This window comes from Phoca vitulina, unplaced genomic scaffold (genome assembly GCF_004348235.1).
Source record: "Phoca vitulina isolate PV1807 unplaced genomic scaffold, GSC_HSeal_1.0 scaffold81, whole genome shotgun sequence".
Taxonomy (NCBI): Eukaryota; Metazoa; Chordata; class Mammalia; order Carnivora; family Phocidae; genus Phoca; species Phoca vitulina.
Window position 1 is genome coordinate 5,215,527 of NW_022589784.1, and position 13,788 is coordinate 5,229,314.

The 13,788-nt window shown below is 55.5% G+C and overlaps 1 protein-coding gene across 1 annotated transcript in view; it reads left to right on the top strand.

Annotated features, from left to right (window-relative positions):
* MYO1F (myosin IF) overlaps window positions 1–13,788 on the top strand; it is a 31,839-nt gene that overhangs the window by 3,802 nt on the left and 14,249 nt on the right. The window contains exons 2-15 of the mRNA XM_032394768.1: window positions 4,398–4,535; window positions 5,010–5,099; window positions 5,182–5,276; window positions 5,687–5,774; window positions 5,888–5,977; window positions 8,112–8,243; window positions 8,405–8,536; window positions 8,731–8,863; window positions 9,053–9,249; window positions 9,952–10,032; window positions 10,155–10,241; window positions 11,257–11,343; window positions 11,797–11,964; window positions 13,051–13,136. Coding sequence (XP_032250659.1) covers window positions 4,398–4,535; window positions 5,010–5,099; window positions 5,182–5,276; window positions 5,687–5,774; window positions 5,888–5,977; window positions 8,112–8,243; window positions 8,405–8,536; window positions 8,731–8,863; window positions 9,053–9,249; window positions 9,952–10,032; window positions 10,155–10,241; window positions 11,257–11,343; window positions 11,797–11,964; window positions 13,051–13,136 — 1,604 coding nt within the window. The remainder of the gene's footprint in view (window positions 1–4,397; window positions 4,536–5,009; window positions 5,100–5,181; window positions 5,277–5,686; window positions 5,775–5,887; window positions 5,978–8,111; window positions 8,244–8,404; window positions 8,537–8,730; window positions 8,864–9,052; window positions 9,250–9,951; window positions 10,033–10,154; window positions 10,242–11,256; window positions 11,344–11,796; window positions 11,965–13,050; window positions 13,137–13,788) is intronic.

Here is a 13,788-nt window from a genome sequence, read left to right on the forward strand (position 1 = left end):
GACTGTCCTTCCACACACTGCACTCACTTGAGCAACACCCTCTCTCCCTCTACCACCAACAACCCATGGTTTTTGTCCTCACAGGGGGCTGGGAGTGGATCTGGAGGCTCCAGCTTCCCCAGGGGCAGGCCACAGAGAGACAGAATGGCAGGGGCTGCAAGAGGCAGAGGGCCACTCAGCCGGCTGGGGGAAGAAGGAAGGGACAGGAAGAGGAACCAAGTCCTTGGTGTCAAGGGAACCAGCCAGACACAGCAGCATCAGAGAAAGGAAGTGGCCTTGAACCTCGGCCCAGCTTGAGGGCCCCAGGAGGGTAGAGACCGGACTGACCCCCCAGAGGAAACTCTGGACAGGACCAATCTTGTCTCCACCCCATCTTCATCTGATCTGAAGCACCAACCCCAGCCACCTCTGACCTGCAGACGGGGCTGAGGGCGGCCATCCTCCCTTCCTGCTGTGTGACCTTGGAGAGGACAATGAACCTCTCTGTGCTGTAGTTTTCTCTTCCACAAAGTGGACCTGGTCACAGTACTGATGTCAGCATGATAAATGAGGTCATTCACGGAAGAAGCCTAGACCGCGGTGTGGCACACAGTAAGTGCCAGTGGGCTGTTAACTATCCTTATGATGGCTGTTGGTTACCATAGTTACCACCCGAAGCCCCACCCCTCAGAGGTCTTCAGAGAGAGGATCCACTTCCTGTCCCCCCCATCAGCCCCCCACCCACCCACTTCCCCACCGACCTTGGCTCAGAGAAAGAGCAGACCCCCGCCTGCAGCCCCTGGATGACAGCAGCCCACAAAGGATACCACTTTGCTCCCAGATTTCATCCTCTCTTCTCACCAACATGCTCTGGTCTCCCCATCTTGAAAACAGGAAACCTGCTCCCTGACCCCTCCTCTTCCCACAGCATCTTTCCCTCTTCCCCTTCTCAGCGAGACTGTCTGAAAGCCATCCTCACTCCCTGTCTACACCTCCTGACCTCCCAATCTGGCTTCTGAATGAGGTGGCCAGTGCTCTCCACGGGGGCCCCTCTGAGCCTCCGGTGAGCTGGACACTCTTCAGTAGCTCGGGGGTCTGGTCGATGGCTCCCTGCTTCTCCCAGCTGGCCCTTTTCGTCTCCAGGTCTCACCGGTCCTGGATGCCTCCAACCTCCCAGCTGACGCCCTGCTCAGCCTCTGTCGTAGGCATCCTCTCCAACCCCTGCACAATGCTGCTCCCACAGCTTTGTCCTCCCCACCGCCCTTCCCACTGCACCCCGGGGTTCTTGGTGCATCACACCCAGCACCCCCTTCTTATAACAGACCCCTTGGCAGGCCCCCTTGAAACCCTGCATTGAAATTCACAGACAGTGAAACACACCGACTCCCATAGTTTCAAAAACAATATGATCTCCTGTAATTCAGAGGAGAAAGTCACTTGGAAGAAAATATGCACATAAAGATGAAGATGCTCAGGCCAGTGGCCCACGAATGCCCACTGGAGCCCCCAAGTGCTCACGTGGGGACACAGGAGCATCTAAATGAGCTGATGCCAAGTGACGCGTCAGCCACGCTAACACGATGAGCAGCTTGAGCTTCCAAAATGCCGAACAAGTCTTAGTGCAATCTGAGTAACACTCAAATCTCCCCTGATACAGGTAGTCTGGAAGATGGAGTGGGTGTCAGCCATGCAAAACATACCTAGCTTTTCTGTGTACACATAAAATAGCATTTGATCCTAGATTCCAATGATTATAAACAGTTTTGTCGCTTACGTGAGCAGCTGGTAGGGTGGAGTGGGGGCTGCGGTCAAGGCAATAATTTGTGGGCCAATTTGGCACCTGCAGCCCAAATGCCAGCCAGTCCCCATTCCCGGGACAATGAAAATGCTCTCACAGTTCTTAGAGCGTCCCCAGGAGCCCTGCCGAGAATTCTCCAAGCTGCGGACAATCAAGGCTGAGTTCCTTTGCTCCGCATTCAAGGCCCTTCGGGACCTGGCCCTGGTTGACCTCCCTTCCATTCATTCACGGGCTATTGCACTCTTGGACTCGCTCATTCAAATGAGCCCTGACGCCACGTGCAGCCGGGCATTGCCCAAGCCCCCGCCCTCGGGAGCTTGCACGCCACAAGATGCAGCCAACGTACAGGGTGTCCAGCATGTGGCCAGGGCTGCGGTGAGGGGCCCCGGAGGCTGTGGGGTTCCAGAGGGAACCTCCACCTGGCCTGGGGTCGGGGAGGGCTTCTTATAGGAAATGTCACCTGAGCCAAGTGTGAAGGCCAGACAGGGTGTTCTGAGCAGAGGCCTGGGCATCAGCAAAGCTCGGAGGCGCCCAGGTTAGGGCCTAAAAGAGTGTTTCCCTGGGGTCCGAAGTTACCAGCACAGAGTAAGTGCCCCAGAATCTTTTGTGGGATGGCTGGGAGCGTGATGGGAAGCCACAGATGGGTTCTCAGCCCCGGAGCGAGGAGACCAGGTTTGCCACATGAAAAACTCAGTCTGACAGCTCAGGCTGGAAGCAGTTTGAAGGGGTTCGAGCCCTAAGCCCCCACATAGGCTCCCTCCTCTGCTCTCGGCTCCTGCTTCTGCACCCGCACACTGCCTGGCGCGCCTTTTCTCCCAGCTCTTGACCAAAGCCCTTCTTGACTTTCGAGGCCCACCCAAACACCCCGTGGGCCCCAGCCACTTGTGGGTGTAGACGCAAGAGCCTGGCCTTTGCTGTCAGATGGATCCAGACTCCAGTCCCACACCCTCGGAGACAACTGAGCCGGGTCCGTAGTCAAGTGTCAAACACTTCTCGAGCCTCCATTTCTGCCCCTAGACTCCCCTGAGCTGCCGTGAGGACTGCTCCTAATATTGGCTTCACCCCCGGCCCCCCGGCAGCAAGCATGTCATAGGCGCTTGGTGAATGTTAATTCCGTCCAGTGCCCCTCGCCCGGGGCCGTCCTCACCATTCCTTGGGCTGGAGAGGAGTGCCAGCCCCTCACCCCATTTTGGATTTTGTACCCCAGAGCAGTTTACTCCCTCCCGTTAGCCCTAGAAAGTGAGGCTGCTTCTCCCATTGCACAGATGAGGCCACTGAGGCTCAGAGTGGTGTTGGATCACCCCACCTGGATTGGAACCCAGATCTACCCCCCACCAAAAACTGGCCTCATTTAATGTCTGTGGGCGTTCCTCAATGAACCCTGCTCTGGCTGTCAGCATGTCCAGAATGTGACCTTGCACCTCCCCCGCTCAGGAATTCCCCAGGGTCCCCAAGAGAGACTGGCCCCTCCTCCACCTCTGTCCTCCACGCCCGCCTACATCCTCTCCGCCCCACGCACCATCTCTCTTCCCCGGAATCTGTGTGGCAAACACTGGTCAGCTTTGAGGACTTGCCTCTGATTCCCAGCATCCTTTGCTCTTGGGTGTTCCTCTGAAGCTGGGTTTCTTTCTTTGCCACTGTTCCCTGTTCATCCATCAGGTCATCCCTTCTAGAGCTGAGAAAGGACTCAGTCCCAGTCCCTGCCCTCTAAGAGCTCCTGGTCTGAGAATGAGGGGTTTCCTGGAGGGGGGACATCTCATGTAGGCATGAGCACGCCTGCCAGGGAAGCTCCAGGCCGCCATCACTCACCTGTTTGCCAGACTCCTCCATGGCAGGGGTATAGTGAACAGAGCGCACCTGAGACAGCCAGTATGTTTAAGTGTCCAAGGCGCTGGATGAGCTCAGTCGGGCTGAAAAGAGAAAACATTCCAGGCAGGCTTCCTGGAGGAGGGGTCTGTTGGGGGGGAGCCTGTGTCTGAGTCTCCTCCCAGGGGCCTAAGGAAAGTCTGACCTGATTTAAAAAAAAAAAAAAAAAAAAAAACTTAGGGAGGAAATGAGAAGGGAAAGCTGTGGGGGCCAAGGAGCAGGGTCACTGCCAGCCAGAGGGGCACAGAGGACAGAGGTCACAGCCAGGACAGGCTAGGATGCGTGACCATGAGGGAGGAGGAGAGGAAGAGGAAGGAGGCCATCTAGAGGTGGAAGGGTGGGCGGCAGGTCAAATGCCACAGAGAAGTGAGAAGGAGGGTGAGTCAACCCCCCCCAAACAAGCCTCCCCCGGCCCCCTTCTCCCCTCCCACAGCCGCCAGAGCCCCAAGCACACTGCCCCCCACCCCAGGGCCTGGCATCCGTGACAGTGGGACACTAGGTGGAGGGATGGGAGGACAGAGCCCCCTCCTCTGGGGCAGGGAGCCCGGACTCCACCTCGCCCACCTCTCCGGGTGTCCCTGAATTGGGGAAGGAGGCTGACCAGTGGCTGAGGTGAGGCGGAATCAGAAGGAGGTGATGGAGGTGAGCCAGGCGGGGGCACTGAGACATCAGGACCACCCCCGCCGCGCCCTCCCCCCCACCCCACCCCCGCCCCTGGCAGGGGCTCACTCCCATCTGGCCACCCCCACCCCAGGGCAGCAAGGAGCGCTTCCACTGGCAGAGCCACAACGTGAAGCAGAGCGGCGTGGATGACATGGTGTTGCTGCCCCAGATCACCGAGGACGCCATCGTGGGCAACCTCCGCAAGCGCTTCATGGACGACTACATCTTTGTACCCTGGGCCGTGGGTGGGGGTGGGCAGATGATGGAGACAGGGACAGGAGGGTGACTGACCAGTGGAGGGAGGGATGGCATGTGGATGAACGCAGGGAAGGGCGGCAGAGAGACTGCAGCACGGAAGGGACGGACAGATGCCTGAGCAAATGAGCAGAAGGAGGGATGGGCAGTGAGAGCATCGGGTGGGAGGAGGGGACAGATGGGAGTGACAGCAGGGCTCTGCTTGGGGGCGGCTGGGGTCCTCACTTCTCCCTCTGCCCTGGATAGCTCAGCCACAGTACATTCCATCTCTCCTTTCTGGACCCAGCTCTGTGTTTTCCCGAAGAGACCCAGAGCACATCTGAGTATCTCCATCTCTCGCTCTGAGCAGTGGGACTCTGGAGGCCCCAGGGGATTAGGATTTAGGGGACAGGGGCCCATGAGGAACAAAGCCAGCCAGAACACCGCACAGCCCTTAACGGCACTCCAGACCTATATTGGCTCGGTGCTCATCTCCGTAAACCCCTTCAAGCAGATGCCTTACTTCACTGACCGCGAGATCGACCTCTACCAGGGCGCGGTAAGACCGGGGCCAGGTGGGAGGCATAGCCCCGGGACCCCCAGCCTCTAGCCCTGGGCTAAGACCTGACCTTCCCCATCAGGCTCAGTACGAGAATCCCCCACACATCTATGCCCTCACGGACAACATGTATCGCAACATGCTCATTGACTATGAGAACCAGTGTGTCATCATCAGGTACAGAGTGGGGGGGGTCTCCACACCCTCCTGCCCAGGCCCCACAACAGCCTCAGCACCCTAGGGAACTTTGCTCAGAACTCCTGATCCAAACAGAACCTTACTGTCCCTCTCTGCCCCTGGCCCTGCTTTACTTTCCTTATCACCCCCTGACCCATGATATATTTATTCATTCATTCTGTTATTGTCCATCTGTCCATTCGAAATGTCAGCTCTGAGACAGTAGGGATTTTTGTCTGTCTTGTTCACTATTGTTTCCCAAGAATCTGGTATAGTGCCTGGCACACAGTAGGGAATGAATGAATGAACGAATGAATGAATGAATGATCAGGCACTAGAAAGGGTGCTTATCCCCCCCAACCTTCCCTCCCCAATGGCTGTTGGTCATTCTTTCCCTCACCCACCCCCAGTGGAGAGAGCGGAGCTGGGAAGACCGTGGCAGCCAAATACATCATGGGCTACATCTCCAAGGTGTCTGGCGGGGGTGAGAAGGTCCAGGTAAGGGGAGAACAGAAGGACGGGCTGGGTCTCCCCAGGAGCACAGTAATTAACCCCCACGACAACCTACCTCGTCCTGACCTCTTCCCACCTCCACCTGCCTCTGCCCCCAGCACGTGAAGGATATCATCCTGCAATCAAACCCACTGCTGGAGGCCTTCGGCAATGCCAAGACCGTGCGCAACAACAATTCCAGCCGCTTTGTGAGTCTGCAGCCCCGCTTTGGAGCAACTGCTCCCTCCATACACACACAGACACACACACACACACACACACACACACACACACACCTGTGTTCTCAATAACATAGGAACTCCCTGCTCCTGGATGGGAGACTCACTTCCTGCTTATAGTCCCGAAAAGACTCCCCCATCAGCTGAACTGTAGAAGCCTTGACTTGTAACATTCTTAAATATTTCCCTGGCTGTGACCATGCTACATCCGTTCCTATTCACAGTTCAGTTCCCAATTCTCTCATTCATTCTTTCTTTCAACAAATTGTTCTTGGGCTCCTTCTTTGTGTCAGGTGTTAGTGCTGAGCCTAATGGAAGACAGAATAGGCCAACAGATCTGGATTTATGGTCTGATTCTGTCACTATTTAGATTTGTGGCTTGGAAAACAAAAACAAAAACAAAAATAATGTTTCAGTAGCTTAAACCTCCTGAGGCTCCTGTTTTCTCATCCATAAAATGGGGATGATGTTAATACCCATCTCACAGACCTCAATAATTCCAGTCCAATACCTACACATGAAATGATTTAATAAATTCCATACACTAATAAGATTTTTATTCCCCTAAATATTATTAATTATATTTTTATGTCTAACATATTCATCATGTAATTATTTTTTTTTAATTTTTTTATTGTTATGTTAATCCCCATACATTACATCATTAGTTTTAGATATAGTGTTCCATGATTCATTGTTTGTAATTATATTTTAAGTATTTTCCTCAACATTTTATTATTAAAATTTTTAATGGGGCACCCGGGTGGCCCAGTCAGTTGAGCATCCAACTCTTGGTTTCAAGGTCATGAGTTCGGGCCCCGCATTGGGCTCCATACTGGACGTGGAGCCTACTTTAAAAAAATAAATAAAACAGAAAAATTGGGAGAATGGTATAGTGAACACCTGATGCCCATCTCCGAGATTCTATCGTTAACATTTTGCTATACTCACTTTATCATATCTCCATCTGTTCATTTTTTTTTAAAGTAAGCTCCACACCCAATGTGGGGCTTGAACTCACAACCCTGAGTTTAAGAGTCACACACTCCACTGACTGAGCCAGCCAGGTGCCCCTATTCATCTTTTTTTTTTTTTTTTTGATGCACTAAAAAGTAAGACAGCAGACGCCGTACTTTCTGCCCTGCCAACACGTCAGCATGCAGATCATTAATTATAGTCCAATATAAATTTGCAGTGCTCTTTCATTTCTTTTAAAGTAAAATTTGCATATAGCAAAACACACAAATCTAAAGTGGACCATTCACCGAGTTTAGAAAAATGCATACATCTGTGCAACCAAAGCCTTATCAACACACAGAACATCACCGTCACTCCAGAAAGTTCCCTCCCTTTTCAGTCAACCTTTATTCCCACCTCATCCCAGAAGCAACCACTCCTCTGGGTCTTTTTTTTTTTTCCCACCATTTTTCAGCTGTTCTAGAACTTTATATAAATGGAATCAAACAGTATATATTTTCAAACTATTGATACACACAACAACATGGATGAACCTCCAACACATAGTTATGTTTTATATTATTTTATTGTACAAGAGAATAGGTATATGTCTTGTATTACAGGTGTCTGTGTAGTGGGATGATGTAATGGGTATTGTCATTGCATGACAGTGGCAGAAAGGAAAAAGTAAGGGGGCTTCTCTGCCCTCCAACTTCTGGCCAGAGTAGAACCCAGATATTGTCAGAGACCAAAGAAGGGGCTTGTGGGGCCCTCGCTCTGGGCTCAGGGACAACCTGTGAGGGACAGCCAGGATCACTGAAACCAGCAGCAGCCCGAAGAGACACGGAGGCCTCTGTGTTGGGGTCGAAGGACCAGGAAAGTGGTCAATAAAATGGGGTACTTCTATGTGCCAGGCACAGGGCTGGATGCCCTGATGAGGGGAAGTTACTAGAGAAGGAGCAGCTTAAACAGAGACTGGAGGGAAGGAGCTGATGCAGAGAGCAACCAGTCCGTAAGTGGGAGGTGGAGAGAGGAGAGTTGAGATCACGTGGGAAAGAGGCTGGACTCCTAAGACCCATCCTCAATTCCTCCCCTACCTGCACCCTCGGGGAACCCTGGGCGCCTCATCTGGCTCTCTCGGCTTCAGGGCAAATACTTTGAGATCCAGTTCAGCCGTGGCGGGGAGCCGGACGGGGGCAAGATCTCCAACTTCCTGCTAGAGAAATCCCGTGTGGTCATGCAGAACGAAAACGAGAGGAACTTCCACATCTACTATCAGGTGCAAGGAAAGGGGCCGTGAGGGTGAGGCTGGGGCAGAGGGAGAGCCCAAGGGGAGACATGGGAGGGTTAGTGTCCCAGAGCCCAGGACAGTGAGGACCGGGGCATCACAAGGGCTGTGCCAGTCCAATGCCAGATGCATGAGCATTGCTCGCCCTCCAGCTGCTGGAAGGAGCCTCCCAGGAGCAGCGGCAGAACCTGGGGCTCATGACCCCCGACTACTATTACTACCTCCAATCGGACACCTACAAGGTGGATGGCACCGATGACCGGAGCGACTTCAGTGAGACTTTGGTGAGCAGTGACCACCACTCTAGAAAGCCGAGGCCCAGAGAGGGGCAGGGACTTGCCTCAGGCCACACAGCGAGTGGGTGAAATAAGCAAGACAGGGATCCAGGTGTCCTGACTCCCTGCGTCCGTGTTGTGGCCCCAGAAGCCTAACCCGGGAGGGCGATCGTGGTACAGGTTCTGCCCCTGTGTGCCTGCAGAATGCCATGCAGGTCATCGGGATCCCGCCCAACATCCAGCAGCTGGTCCTGCAGCTGGTGGCGGGAATCTTGCACTTGGGAAACATCAGCTTCTGTGAAGATGGGAACTACGCCCGGGTGGAGAGTGTGGACCGTGAGTGTGGGTGCTGGGGAGGGCGGGGTGGATGTGTGTGTCCCAACTGCTTCCTCCTAAGAAGGGTCTCAGGAGGGTAAGAACCCACGAGGACAATATCTGTGTCACTGGGCACAAAGGAGGGTGACGGAAGTACCACAGGAGGCCCAGAGCCTAACTGGCTGCTCTCTTTCCCCCCAACCCTGGCAGTTCTGGCCTTTCCTGCCTACCTGCTGGGCATCGACAGCAGGCGGCTACAGGAGAAGCTCACCAGCCGCAAGATGGACAGCCGCTGGGGCGGACGCAGCGAGTCCATCGACGTGACCCTCAACGTGGAGCAGGCGGCCTACACCCGCGATGCCCTGGCCAAGGGGCTCTACGCCCGTCTCTTCGACTTTCTCGTGGAGGTGAGAGGGGCCGGGGCCAGGGAGTGGGAGAGGCCCTGCCCCACAGCACCCTGGGCTTAGACCAGCCAAGTGTGGAAGGCAGGCTTGACAGTCACCTGACCAATTCCCGGCAATGGGAGGCATCAAGCAGGGGCAGGAGGGGATCAGGTGGAAGATTTAGGAGGAGGCTCCATCTGGCTGTGGCACAGAGCCCGGGAGGGAGGGGGCTGCTGGAACCATCCAGGCCTGGACTGGGGTTGGGGCTGTGGGGACGGAGACAGATGGATGCATTTGAGAGCCACAAGGGGGCTGTCAGGAGGACAAAGGGATGCACTGGACGTGTCAAGGCCACACATGATGACAATGCTCTAGGAGCCAACATTACAGAACACTTAGCCTCCGCCAGCTACCGTTCCAAGTGTTTTTACATGCGTCAATTTAATGCCTTTATAAAGCCCTCCAGAGTGGCTGCCGTTATTACCCCCATTTTAAAGATGGGAAAATAGAAGTGCAGAATGGTTAAGAGGCAAAGCGAACTCCCAAGGTAGGAACCCGGATTTCTAACACCTGGGTTTCTTGTGCGGTGTCTGGGGGCGGGGGACAGAGAGCTGGAGAAGGCAGGAGAGGAGCTGACAAGAGAGGACACAGTCCACGAACGTGGTTCCGAGCCCACGCAGAGGGTGACAAGCTGGCACTCCCCTACTCTCCCCACCCACATTGCAGGCCATCAACCAGGCTATGCAGAAGCCCCAGGAGGAGTACAGTATTGGTGTGCTTGACATCTATGGCTTTGAGATCTTCCAGGTAAGGCCTCTGCTCCCCAGCCCGCACCCTGTGCCTCCCTGAGCCTCCTGCGGTAGCCCAGTGGCCCCAGCAGGCTCCAGCATAAGCCCACTGATGGCAGCACCCTTGGCCTCCCTTGGCAGAAAAACGGCTTTGAGCAGTTCTGCATCAACTTTGTCAACGAGAAGCTGCAGCAGATCTTTATCGAACTCACCCTGAAAGCTGAGCAGGTGGGCAGGGGCAGCCAGGAGCCAGGGGACACGGAGGGTGGGGGCAGGACCATGAAGGCTGCTGAGCAACCAGGGGAACCCCCCCCTCCAGCCTCCCATTCCCACCTCCCTCTGCTGACCTGTCCAGGCCCCGTCATGACATTTCCTGTGGAAGCAGTTCTCTGCCTCTAAGACTTTGACAAGGGCTGGGGCGTAGCCTCTTTGGTCATTCCTCCAGTGATTATTTATTGAGCACCTGCTGTGCGCCAGGCAGTTTGCAGTGCTGGGGAGACTGCCATGCAAGAGAGGCACAACAATTCCTGCTGTTTTCATCCAACCCATCCCACAGAAGCAGAGCCTGAGACAAGGATTCAGAGCAAATATCAGGAGAGGAGTGAGGAAGCGGGAGACATATTTAAAAAAAAAAAAGTTGTTGGGGGGGAAACGCCTGGGTAGCTCAGTCGGTTAAGCGTCCAACTCTTGATTTCAGTCAAGTCAGGATCTCAGGGTCCTAGGATCGAGCCCCAGGTCGGGCTCCATGTGGGGAGTCTGCTTGGGATTCTCTCTCTCCCTCTCCCTCTGTCCCTGCCCCCCCCCACAAACAAATAAATAAATCTTTAAAACAAACAAATAAATAAATAAATCTTTAAAAAAAAAAAAAAAAAAGGCCAGAATAGGGTGTATTGATGAGCAGGTTACACTGCAGGCAGTTGGGGCCAATTTCTGCTGAGCCCTGGGGGGACGCTTTGTAGCACAGACCCGAGTTGACCCAGCCCAGAAGCAACGGAGCCAGGATATTTATCCACCAGCTCCTGTCTGTCGGTGGTCAAGGGCGGTCTGGGGTGGCGGTCCCAGCCTGCCCCACACAGGGCAACAGGCTTTGTTACTGGAGATGGTCCTGAGTGATGAGATGGGGAGATATAGGGAGACACCCACCACACCTCCTCCACCCACCCCGTGAAGCACGCATTCTAGGAACATGCGCATCCTTGCCCAGACACCCACCCCCATCCCTGCCCCCTTTGCTGCTCCCCAGGAGGAATACGTACAGGAGGGCATCCGCTGGACCCCCATCCAGTATTTCAACAACAAAGTCGTGTGCGACCTCATTGAAAACAAGCTGGTGAGGACTGGGCCAGCTCTGTGCATCTTGCTGGGTCTGGAGCTGGGCCCGGGGGAGGAGGGGGTGGGTTAGGGCCCCTTCTCTAACCCTGCTCGCCGCTGAGGGCAGACAGAGCACACCGAAATATCCCACCAGCCGCCTCATCCACTCACTCAACGAACCTTCCCCAGGGCAGCCTGCTCAGGGACAGAGGGGTCAACCCTGACAGGTCCCCAACCAGGCCATCCCAGTCTGGGGAAGGGAAAGGAGCATGGATCCTTTATGGGGCTCCTCACCCCAACTAGCTTCCACAGCAGTCCCGCACACCATCACCACCCCCACTTTTGCTCTTGTGTTTGCATCCCCCCCCTTTGCCCCCCACCCCCCGCCTCCTTCACTCCCTCCCCATTCTGGGAACGGGATGGGGGCAGGGCCGGGCCAGGCTGAGCCGCTGCCCGCCTCCCCCACCCACAGAGCCCGCCGGGCATCATGAGCGTCCTGGACGACGTGTGCGCCACCATGCACGCCACGGGCGGCGGCGCCGACCAGACCCTGCTGCAGAAGCTGCAGGCAGCGGTGGGCACCCACGAGCACTTCAACAGCTGGAGCTCGGGCTTCGTCATCCACCACTACGCCGGCAAGGTGCGCGGTGTGCCCCGCCCCCCGCCCGTCCCACCTGGCTGCCGCCTCCCCAGCAGCCCGCAGGGACCTCCCAGCCAGAGCTGCCGAACTCCACGACCCCTTTCTCCACCCCTCCCACTGACCCCCCAGGAACTGGCCTGGACCCGCACCCTGTTCCTTCAGCTAGGGCTGCGGAAACCCCCACTCGCCTCCGACCAAGGTCAAGCTCTCTTTACTAACAGGACAGCTCCACGTAACAGGACAGAAACTCCCTCCCATTGACCCCACATTGGGCAGCAGACTCCCACACCCCGATCTGAGCTGCAAACCCCACTAACCCCCTGACCCAGGACACAGCCTTCTGACCCAAACTCAAAGACCCCAGGCCCAAGCTGTAAGCCACCGCCCTCCAAAATGGGCTGGAACCCCCTACAGACCCCTACCCAAGACTATAGAAATCCGCCGGCCTCTGACCCTGGCCACAGTCCTCCTCCCCAACTGACAGGACTATAGACGCTCCCATTGACCTCAAGTGGGCAGCAGACAGCCCCAGGGGTCTCCTGGCCATCCTGCAGCCCCCCAATCCCCAAACTGGGCTAGAGCTCCTGTGTTCCTTCAGCCAGGGAATAGCAGCAACCAGGACTATGGAGAGCCCCCCACCTTGGATGGCAGACCCAGCCTACAAGCCAGACTGAAGCCCCCCATGGATCCCCAGCCAGTGCTCGAACCCTCCTGACACCAATCCCAGCCCCTCAATTGACCACAACACAGATACTCAATCTGACCTCCTGACTTCAAATTAAACAGCAGACCCCCAGGGACCCTCTGTCCAGGCTGCAGCACCTCATCCCCCACTCTGGGCTAGAACTGCTGCCTCCCCCTGCCTCTGGCCCAGGCTGCAGCCCCAGCCCTCCAATCTGCACTTGAACATCAGACCTCCAGGGACCCCAAGCCCATGCTGCAGCCTCCTGCCCCTTATTGTGAACTATAGGTACCGCTCCATCTTGTCCCCCAGCGCAGGTCCCCACAGGACCCCTGACCACCTGGGCTGTAAGCAGCCCCCCGGGTCTCAGCCCCTCATTCCCCCAACACTGTCTCTCTCTCCAGGTCTCCTACGATGTTAATGGTTTTTGTGAGAGGAACCGGGATGTTCTCTTCTCTGACCTCATAGAGCTGATGCAGACCAGTGAGCAGTGAGTGGCCTCCGGGCACAAATCCGCTTAGGGATGGGGGGAGGCCGGGAAGCTCTCCATCTTCCTGGGAGTTCCCATCATGCCTTGTGGGGGGTGGCTGTCCGCAGGGACAGTGTTTCGAGTGACCGGGTCTGACTAAACAGGAGCCCGAAGTCCACAGGAAGAAGTAAGGACAGCATTAGGGGCGGTTCCTTATGGCCCATCCAATCCTCCCCCATGCAAGCCCAGTCCATGCAGGGTGTAGACGGTGTCCCGTGGTACACCATGAAAACACATCGCACCCTGCATTTCTCTGCATTAACACATATGGATCCATCTCCCTGACCACAGCTGCATACCGGGTTCCATTTTTTGCCTTTTTAACCTCCAAACTTTACTCAAGCTCTGCCATGTGCCAAGCACCATTTATTGGAACCTGTGGGGAAGGACACTGGAGAGGTCAGAGAACACGGCTGCTCTCACTGAGTGGAGAGCCAAGTGGGGAGGCAGGCATGGAACTGGAAGAAAAAAAGGCAAATAGAATATAGCATCGCGTAAAAGGCATAAGACAGTGGTCGGTAAGAGGCTGAAATTACGGCTCCTGGACCAGCAACAGGAGCATCCTCTGAGCTGGGTACAAATGCAGACTCTCAGGCTCCGCCCCAGACCTACG